Genomic DNA, 11,038 nt, shown 5'->3' with positions numbered 1-11,038 from the left:
GAGACAACAAGCATTCGATCCTACTACTCACAACCCATAGAGACTTGGGAGCCTCTTCCCTCTCTCGACCGTTTGTAACCCCTTCTGCAAACATTTGCTCAAGCTACACGAGCAGCTCTCGACTGGACGTAGGGACGTTCTGCCCAAATCAGTATACATTCTTGTATTTGTTTGTGCACCATCCAAGGCTAGACGCGTATATACAAATTTACTAGTTAGTCACGGTTCAAAACAGTGACAGCCACTTTCTCGATGAACACTTATTGAAGTATCATAATATAATAAGTATTCTTAAAATTTGGCTCGAGGACACATCCAAAACTGTTTCTATGGATGCAACTATTGACTATTGCAATAAAATAATAATTGAAAAAAAAACCATAAGTGACTATGTAAATATAATACTCTTCTGTCCTTGAATAAATATATTTCTAGCGTTATCTTAAGTCATTTTTAAACATTGATCGATTTTTCTAAAAAAAATCTATAGACTTATGATATCAAATTAGTATAATTAGATATATCATACGATATATTTTTGAAATGTGCTCATTTTAGAGCATAGATGTTGTTACTATTTCTTATAAAATTAGTCAAATTTAAAATAGTTTGACTTGCATGGATTCTGGGAATTTATTTATTTGGGAGGGAGGGATTAATTCGTCAATGATGGGATCAGATGTGTTTTATTTCTATCATGTAAAAGTAAAAAGATGTTTGAACAGAGTTGTTATCAAACATATTTTCTCTATATAATCATGATCTTATTGTGGTAAAAATAAATAAATAAAGCACGTATGTATATTGAATTTTCACAGGATACAGAATGTACTGTAACATACATTTTTAATTAAACACTTGAAGAATGAAGTATGTGTAAATCTACATGATGTGCAAACAACGAATACAACAAATATATTTTTTCTGTCCCAACAAATGAAAAAAGAAAACCAAACATAAACGGTATATATAATAAATAAATAATTGTTTGAAGAAACCACACCACTTACAATCTGTGCCGCAAATAATTAAACCAATTGCTAATCTAGTAAGAGCATCTCCACAAAATTATCTCCAAGAGTTTCCATATGTCTTTCCTATCTTTCCACACCTGGCAAATCACCATCACCTGCGCGTAACTATACGCGCAGTCGGGAGCGTGCATCCGGAGAACTAGAAGGATATGGAAAAGGAAAAGGAGGAAAGACAAGGTTTCAGGTGAGAAAAAGCACAAGAGAAAGATCTAGGCATGACTTATGCCCTTGTCTTTCCTTATTTAGCACTTGGGCATGTTAGGAGGACGTGGCAACATTTGAGCATCCGAGGTTTTACCATTTTCCACAATAAACACAGCGTTCATGCCCCACACCATGTGAATATCGATGTGGCAATGCATAAACCACACACCTAATAAACAAGAAAAACAACACAACACATATAAGAAAAAAACCCATACATATTACAACATATAAATATTACTATATGTAGTTCATTGTTGCAACGTTGCCGAAATTTAATTTAGCAAATGCAGTACTTACCAGGATTTGTGGCACGGAAGCGTATTGCAACCCAGCCATTCGGGGGCACAGAGACAGTGTTCTGGTACGGCGGATCCACCAGGTTGTACTTCGCCGGATCCATGTACTTGTTGAATTTACCGAACCCTTGGCCTACCACGTAGAAACTGTAGCCGTGCAGGTGCATGGGATGGCCCTCACCGGTGAGGTCGTCCTGGAACACCACCTCCACCACGGTGCCATACTCCACCACCTTCACCTGGGTGCCCTGCTTCGTGAGCTGCAACAATGGCGGCCTGTTAGAGAAGTTCGGCTCGTACACGCCGCTGATGGAGTCGTAGTACGCGTCGAGGAGGTCGATGGCCGGTGGCACAAAGCTGATGCTATTCAAGCTCTGCACGATGCGGCCGCCTAATGGGCCATTGCATGTGTTGTTGGCCTCGCAGGGGAGCACAGTGCTAGAGATGGTCACGAGCATGTGCTCGTCGACCACCATTGGCACATCGATCGGGTGGTCCTTGCTAGCCAGGGACCGGAGCTGCGCCGTGTACGACGTCGCCGCGGCGACATCACGGACAGACGGCAGGTAGGGGTAGTCCGGTGGACCCGAGCAGGGCGGCGCGTCCGTGTACTCGAGAATAGCCGTGGTGACCTTATCGTCGTATCGGACTCGTCCTGCGTTGGTGTAATACGGGCTCGCAGCCATGTAGTAGCGGCTATTATTGTCGCCGGAACTGTTGGTGGTGCGGTTGGCCTCGAGGAGGAGGTCCATGGTCTGCCCTCCGGCGATCATGATGTAGTCGACGGTGAACGGTTTGACGTAGTGGCCGTCGGTGCCGACCACCGTGAGGCGGTGCCCGGCGACGGCGAAGAACATGTGGTTGGTGAGCCCTGCGTTGATGACCCGGAGCAGGTACGTCTTGCCATGCTCCACCGACATCCTGAAGGTGTCGTTCTTGGAGCACGGCGCGTAGTCGCCGGGCTGGCCGTTGATGGTGTTGGCGTCGGAGACTTTGACGTCGCCGCCGGTTCGCCGGGCCTCCAGAAAAAGTTGCTCCGCGTCGGCGTTCCACCACTCCCCAAGGATGATGGGCACCTCCCCGTCCGGCATCGGGTAGGGGTAGGCGGAGCCGTCATCCTTGGGGCGAATGACGATGACGCCATGCACGGTGGTGCGGCCGTAGTCGCTGTGCGCGTGCCACCACAGCGTGCCCTCTTCCTCGGTGAAGAGGATGCGGTAGGAGAAGCTGGCGCCCGGCTGGATGGGGCACTGCGTGATGTGCTCCGGCCCGTCGGACCATGGGTTCCGCGGCTGGTCCACGCCGTGCCAGTGCAGGGTGATGTTCTTGCTGCCCTGGTTGTACACGTTGACGACGACGACGTCGCCCTTGCGCGCGTAGATGGTCGGCCCGGGGAACTGCCCGTTCACGGCCAGGATGGTCTTCTCCTGGCACAGCCGGGTGACCTTGGTCTCCTTGATCTGCAGAAGATCGAAATAGATGAAATCAAACTGGTGGTAATATACATAACTTTTTCAGTCGAAATGAGATCAAGTATATATCGATCAACTTACAACGAAGTCGTAGTAACCAGCTGCAGGAGACTGTTCAAGCAGCAACGAATTCCTGGAGGCCTGCGCCGGGCTAGCTGCAACTCCAAAGGCTAACACCACGCCTAGCAGTAACCAGCAAAGGCCTGCAGCCGGCATCTTAGCTACACCGGCTTAATTTGCTATAGCTTCCGCAATGTGCGCTCGATCGGCTCCGTGCGTTGCTGCGATTCGATCATCTGCAGCGGATACCCCAAAGTATATATTTTTATTTATATTTATAGAGCGCGATCTCGAGAGAGATGCCAATCTGACGACGAGGGATGCATACATACATTAATTATTCTCCGTTAGTTCGTGATGCTGGCACCCACCATTCGGGAATGATTTTTTTTAAGAGTCTGGAAGGATCGCAGTCTCTGCTGTAAAGTTAGGTTGTACAACTCAGCTTCACTATTTTTTTAAAAAGAACTTCATAAGCAACTTTTTAGGTAAAGTTGAGCTGTTTTGAAAAACTTATTTAGCAAAACAGCTTCCAACAGCTTCATGCATGGATCAAAGAAATAAATGAGAGAGAGAGGTAGGATAAACTATTTTTTCAGCTTTATCTCAACTCATGTTTTTGTGAGAGAAAAAGAATAGCTTCACTCATAAAGCTGTTTTAGAAAAATAGTGTTTGGCAAAAAAAAAAAGTTCAAAACAACTCATTATGAAGCTGATTTAGAAAATAGTATTTGGCAAAAAAGAAACAGGTCGAAACAGTCCATGAAGTTGTTATGAGCTGTGCCAAATAAATCCTTATTGAAACCAAACAGAAGAAGTTACAAGAATACAAAGGCTCTGTTTGGTACAACTCACAACAGCTTCATGAGTTGTTGTGAGCTGTTTTTTCTTTTGTCAAACACTTATTTCTAAAAGAGCTTCATGGATGAAGCTGTTTTTCTTCTCCGCTCACGAAGACATGAATTGGGACGAAGCTTAAAAAAGTATCTTATTGCAGCTCTGCTCCCCCCCCCCCCTCCATTTCCCTCTTTCATCTATGCATAAAGTAGTTGGTGAAGCTATTTTACCGAACACTTTTTCCAAAATAGTTTAGCTTCGCCTATAAAGTTGTTCATGAAGCTATTTTCTAAAAAAAAAACAACTTCATTAGTGAAGTTGAGCTGTGACAAACAAGCCCAAAGAGGAAGAGGAGCAGTGAAGAATTAGTACAAGCTTAAGAAATGAAAAAAAAACAAAGAAACCAAAAAAATAAGCTCAATGCAGCTTCGATCTCAAGCCAGATTTTGTATATCCATGAAGTAAACTGATGTGCTTGACTTGGCCGCCTAGCTTAATTCCTAGATGAACCTCGCGAGTAGCAGTGGAAATTTTGAAATACTACAAATTAAGAGATATAATTCTGTGATGCTAAATAGGAGAAAAATCATTTGAAGTAAGATGCATAAATTAAGCTACAAATCCTCCGGTACCAACAATGAAATCAACGGGCTCGGGCAAGCAAAAAGTTTAATTTAGTCCGAATTAAAATTTGGAACTTGAAAGGCCTGATGCAAAGCCAGCCGGCAAATAATGTTCAGTTGGAAAGAACAAATTAACAATTGCGAAATCCGCCTACCTACCTGATCGTGCATCGTAGTGCTCGGCACTTAATTAGCTGCCAAGCTGCTCTTGATCAGCGTAGACGACAATAGTTGACCCCATGATTCAGATGCTTCCACTTTCTAGGAGCTTTCTATGCATTTAATTAGTGGAGAAGATCCTAGAGGAGGTGGGCATGCACATGGTGCAAGATTCAAGGTTGTGTCATCGTGAAGTGACTATGCAAGGGATGTGAAACATATTCTGACCACGCGAGCATGAGGAGCTAGAGAAATACTCCCTCCGTACTAGAAATACATGACGTTTAGGATATGATTATGCTTACTATGAAGTCATTAATTAGAAGGTAATCTTTTAGTTTTACCCTTATTAAATACTGCAGCCGATGCATACTAGACATAAAAGCTTAATAGGTGAACTGGTTAGCAAGAGGGCTGAAGGCTAGCCGTCGAAACAATGCACGGTTGTGGTCAAGGGACTCACAATGCGCCCCAAGCAAGTTCAACGAATGGCAGCATGCATACCGAACTGACATTAATATGGAGATCGAAGTTGGACAATTCAAGCTTGATGAGCTCTGTTCTGTCGTTGGCCAATGTTCTGAAGGTAACAGGTAAAGAGTAACCTGCCCGAGGCCCCAGGGGCACAACCGCCTTTCTGGGTACTATCTTGTAGGAGGGGACATCCGTGGGAGTGAGGAGGTCGACGAAGTTGAGGCCCATTTCTTCAGCGTGCAGGCAAAATGACATTTAGCCCTCGCGCTGCCGTCGATAAGGACTTTGGTTAGTTGCGCTCCTACTATTGTGGGATTCAAGACTAAGGGATAGCGGCCAGCATTGGAGATCAAAACTAGTCCGTTGATCAATTAGGTACTCGGACAGTATCTTGGAGTCACAGGTTCGGCAGCCATGATCTCACCGAGAGTAAGCTTGTCCTACCTTTTAGACGTTGAAGTGGCTACTCCTCTGAATACGAGGTAAATAACCTATTAGAAAATTAGATATTTTAATGTTTGATTTAATTGAGAAAATTACGCATAATATTATGGTGTCATATATGCGTACGTGTGCAGTTTTATCAGTACTCAGATTAGAGATAAACATTGCAAGAACTACTGCAACTATAGCAGATATAATGAAAATGAAAAACAATCGTTTAAGATTATACCCCGAGGAGGGACCAGTGCCGAAGGCACCGGCGGCTCCATTCACACTAGTCGACATAGTGTGTTGCTCGAAGTAGTGGACCTAAGTCGGTGCAGGAAGATGTTCGCAGTGCAGTTTCGCGAATGTCCACCAGGAAGACGAAGACGAAGGCGAAGTAGTCGCAGTCCCGAACGTCCACTAGGAAGAAGATTAAGCTGATCTTGATCCCGGTCCGCCGGAGTGGAAGAAGACGATCTCGCCGGCGAGCAGTCGCGGAAGACGCTCCCCAAAAACCTGATTGCCCGCACACCGAGCAGGTGTCTCGAGGCAGGGCGTCGGATTTCCGGAGGCTTGCTTCTCCCGATCTATGTGCGCGCAGAGGTTCGGGACGGGAATGTACAGAAAACAACGCGACTGGAATGGAAAGGATTGCTGATTGTGTCTCATAGGGAAGGAAGGTGACTCGCGTATGGAATATATAGGCCTCAGGAGGAAACGTCTTGTTAATGACAATCAATCACAATTAATTGTCATTAACGAGTTAATCAATTAGCTATTAATTACACAACGGTCAAATCCCGTTTTTCTCTATTTTCTTATTCACCACACGTGTGCCACGTTACGTCACGTCTCGTCTAGTCCTCGTGTGTCACGTCACGTCTCGTCTCGACAAGACAAGACAAGACAACGCGTCCACATCAGCATTTCGTGGACGTGGACACATGGCGGGAGCGCCGGCGCCCGGCACGTGGACACATGGCGCCCCAGACCCCCAGTTCACAGCCAACGCGTCCACAACCGCCACCGCCATCGTGGGCGGCGCCATTTGGTGGACCTCTAGCGCTCCTCCGTGCTCATGATCAAGAAGGAGCAAGCAGCGCATGCAGGACGGAATACTGTTACGAGTTGAATGGATCGAACCACCCCTTTTGCAAGTGAAACAACCGCAGCTTTAGCAAAGCAGATCGCCGCTGGAGCATTGATTAACGGGAGCAATAATAATGGTGGGGGTTTAGGCCGGGGGTTGGCCACTCTCAATGCAGAAGAGTTTCATTCTCTTCAAATTATCTCTCCTCTCATAAAATTCTCGTCATCTTTTTTTTCATCAATATAATACCACATCAGCATATTTAATGTACATAAAACTATAATAAAACCTCCATTGAAACTGTTTGGTTGGTAGCCATATTCTACCATAACTAACTTTAAACAAGTGTATCAAGTCATAAAAAGTATGGCTAACAAATTGGTTGACATATTTTGCCATATCTAAAGAAATCTTGGCACACTTTTTAACTCTATGACATGTGGAGCCCAAAAGAATCATACCTAGGCCTTGTTTAGTTCCAAAAACTTTTTGGTTTTCGGGACTGTAGCACTTTCGTTTTTATTTGACCAATATTGTCCAATCATGGAGTAACTAGGCTTAAAAGATTCATCTCGCGATTTACAGGTAAACTGTGCAATTATTTTTTATTTTCGTCTATATTTAGTGCTCTATGCATGTGCCGTAAGATTTGATGTAACGGGAAATCTTAACAAGTTTTTGGTTTTTGGGGTGAACCAAACAAGGCTCTAACTTAGTTGTGAACCAAACACTTGCCAACTTAGTCAAACTTGCCTAAGACAAAGTGTGACAAACTGTGGCTAGCAACCAAACAACCCCCTCCCACTGTCATATACACCTCAGTATATTGGAAAATGCGGCTCCAGTACTAAAGCAAAATATGAAGCGACTTAAAAACATCTTTAGTAGCTAGATCAAACTACCAATTTATCTGTTTAGGTAGCCTGTTATTTTTATATTACCTATTTTTGCTTCTAACTCTAATAGTACTACCCAAATTGTGGATCTCAAATTAGTTTAATTGTCAATTATATGTGAAGCCCACATGTCATCTTCTTCGTCGTCGACGAACTTGGCCATCAACCTCGTCGCGAGGAAGGAGTGTGCCATCTGCGAGAGTCCAAGGAGGACATCCCATCGAGGAGCTAGCGTCGGAACCATTAAAAGATTCATCTCGTAAATTATAGGTAAACTACGTAATTAGTTATTTTTTTATCTATATTTAATACTTCATTCCTGTATCGTAAGATTCGATGTAACGAGAAATCTTGAAAAATCTAGAAACTAAACAAGGCCACTGGGGAAGCCGTTCGCGTTGGGTTGGCTGGATCCAGCAGCAGCGAGCCACGAGCATGGGGGCTCCTGGGCAGACATAAATCTCCGTTGGATGATTTCCCACCCAAATCCGCCAAGAGCGTGCTCTAATAAATAGAGAGGAGAAAGTGCACGGCCCACCCATTTCACCTAGGTTCTCTCAACTTATACATACACGAATTAAAAAAGTTATAACTTTATCAAAGATCCAAATTAAATTTCGATTACACCATTGAGTTTCTTGTAATAAATCATTCAAAACAGGGTCACATATGAGTATATTTAAATAATTTTTTTACTAGCGAACATTTTCTTATGAAAGATAGAACATTTTTTAATTAAGCAACGACAATATTCTTTTAGGTTGAGAGTAATATTCCGTCAATGTTCTCGATTTAGAAGAACGGTGTTCTAGTTTTTACATTTATGAAACTGGTATTATAACATACATAAAAATCTTAACTATAATTTAAATCTTCTCCAGCCAAATCCCACCTGCAAGATTAACGACTCACAACACATATTCTACAAATTTAATGGCCCAGATTAAAAGTATGATCACGACCTTACACACCATCCGCCTCGTGTCAACCACACATCACACAAATTCACCGAGCGTGCGGCTCCGTCGCCCGTCGTGAGCGCAGTCGCAGCTTACCCGGCCACCGCTGCTCGGCCGCCACTGCCCGCCCAAGTGCTGCGCCATCCGCCGCGCCCACCGGAGCTGCGTCAGTCCGCTCACCCGCCCGTCCTCACAGCGCGCTGCTCGACCATCGCCCGCCATCTGCCGTCTGGCGTGCCTCCCGCCGCGAGCGCGGCCGCAGCTCACCCGCCCATCGCCCGGCGCACCACCGGCCCCGAGCGCGACGCCCGACGCGCATGCGGCTCTGTCGCCCGCCGCGAGCGCGGCCGCAGCTCACCCGGCCGCCGCTACACGGCCGTCGCTGCCTGCCCCGGTGCTGCGCCGCCCGCCGCGCCCGCTGGAGCCGCTCGCCCGCCTGTCCTCGCAGCGCGCTGCCCAACCATCGCTCGCCACCCGCCGCGAGCGCGACCGCAGCTCATCCGGCCGCCGCTGCTCGGCCACCGCCCGCCGCTCGGCGTGTCGCCGGCCACGAGCGCGACGCCCTACGCGTGTGCGGCTCCGTCGCCCGCCGCGAGAGCGGCCGCAGCTCACCCGGGCGCCGCTACTCGGCCGCCACTGCCCGCCCCAGTGCTGCGCCGCCCGCCGCGTCCGCTTGCCCGTCCGTCCTCGCAGTGCGCTACCCGATCATCACCCCCCACCCACCGCCGGCGCGCCTCCCGCTGCAAGTGCGGCCACAGCTCACCCTGCCGCCGCTGCTCGGCCACCACCCGCCGCTCGGTGCGCCGCCGGTCACGAGCGCGACGCCCGACGCCGGTGCCAGAGCCACGAGACCGTCGACGTGCTCCGTCCATCCGTCGCCGTAGATGGAGAGAAGGGCAGCTATGCAAATAGAAACTTTTTACCGTGTTCACTTTGTAAAACTGCTAGAGAGAACAATTTTCTGATTTGGATTTGATTAATTACGAGAAAGTTTTATGTTCACTTTACAAATAGCCCCATAAAAAAAACCACGCTTATGGTGATTTTATCAAGTTAGATTAATTACGAGAAACTTCTTAACAGGAGTATTTTAATTTCTCTTTAACCTTGTGTATAATTTAGTGTTTGCTTGTCTTGTTGGCATTGCGTGATAGACTGAAGATAGGTGCTTGATTTTGTCAGACATTTTTTGTTTTATTATTCATTTATTAATCGATCTCTACAATTTTGTTTTTTTTTCTTGTTTGTCCAGTAAGGTACGTATACGCCTACACTAACTATAATCAAGTATCTCATTTTTTATGAACTTGTTACCAAGGTTACAAGACAAATGATGGGTATTTGTAGATTAGTTGTGTTTCTCAACTTTTCTACATAGCATTTGTTAAAACCAAATATATATTCCTAAATAAAATATCGTAATTTTCATATAGACTTTTTTGTTAGTGAGATAAGTTTATTTTTTAGTTTTATGATTTATTTTAGTTTTGTATTTTTTTTCTAAATGTCATCGTAGCGTTAGTAAATAAAAAAATAGAAGAATGTTGGCGGAGGAAGCGCCGGCCCAGGTGGGGCGGAGGATTGCAAGCAGCGGCCTTGAGCGCTCTGAAGTGTGTCATGAGGAAATAGACGGAAGGAAAAATAGGCAGAGTGATTTGTTGCCCAACATATATACACGCAGTGGGGAGAAGAATTTTGTACTAATAAGCATCTCCAATAGTTTGCTAAAATCTATTTGGTAATAAATCTTATAATTTGACAACCTGCTAAAACATATACCAAGTGAAAAAGTAGACTATCTCCAATAGTTTACTATTTTAACTTGGTAAAATTTAAAAAGTAGGCTCATATTTTACCGGGTCCATCTGCATATGATCTATCCATTGGATTTATATTTTATGAATCAGAGTACGGTACATGATGCATGATGAAATATTGCTCCTGCTCATATCATGATGGGTCATGATGCATGATGAAGCATATATGCATGATGCATGGTGGATACACGACCCATGATGGAAAGCACAGGTGCTGCAACCGACATGATGGGAAGCACCGTCAAGAGTTGCATCAAGAGACCAAGCACATGAAGCACTGCATCAACGCATGTAGGTCATGGCATCATGGCAACGCAGGAGCGGCAGAGCAGCAAAACAGCAGCGGCCAGAGCAGCAGAACAACAGCGGCAGCAGCTGCACAGCGTCTGCGTGGCCGAATGCGCGAGGGATACACACGCGGATAAATGCGCGCGCGGAGGCAGAAAATAGCAACTTGCTAAATTATAGCAAGTAGTTTACCAATCTGTTGGAGAGCTAATTTTTTCTTTTACTAAATTTTCAAGGATAGCAAGTGGATTTAGCAAACTGTTGGAGATGCTTAATAGATAATCTGTTGGAAACTTTTTTTTGTCTTCATTACCTAAATATAGGATAGGTAAGGTAGTGGGTTTAGCTAACCTACTGGAAACATACTTAAAACACTATTAATTTGTCAAGGTAAGTG

The 11,038-nt window shown here is 45.3% G+C and overlaps 2 protein-coding genes across 2 annotated transcripts; one reads left to right on the top strand and one right to left on the bottom strand.

Annotated features, from left to right (window-relative positions):
• Positions 784–3,328, bottom strand: LOC8071963 (laccase-21). Its single transcript, XM_021461008.1, has 3 exons — positions 3,091–3,328; positions 1,539–2,997; positions 784–1,407 (listed from the first exon to the last, which is right to left on the bottom strand). Exons 1-3 carry the CDS (start codon positions 3,223–3,225, stop codon positions 1,277–1,279), a joined length of 1,725 nt encoding a protein of 574 aa, XP_021316683.1. The 5' UTR covers positions 3,226–3,328; the 3' UTR covers positions 784–1,276.
• LOC110435990 (atherin-like) lies at positions 8,854–9,420 on the top strand. Its single transcript, XM_021462121.1, has one exon. It carries the CDS (start codon positions 8,854–8,856, stop codon positions 9,418–9,420), a length of 567 nt encoding a protein of 188 aa, XP_021317796.1.

Source organism: Sorghum bicolor, chromosome 5 (assembly GCF_000003195.3).
Source record: "Sorghum bicolor cultivar BTx623 chromosome 5, Sorghum_bicolor_NCBIv3, whole genome shotgun sequence".
Lineage (NCBI taxonomy): Eukaryota > Viridiplantae > Streptophyta > Magnoliopsida > Poales > Poaceae > Sorghum > Sorghum bicolor.
This window is presented reverse-complemented; position numbering and strand designations above follow the sequence as displayed.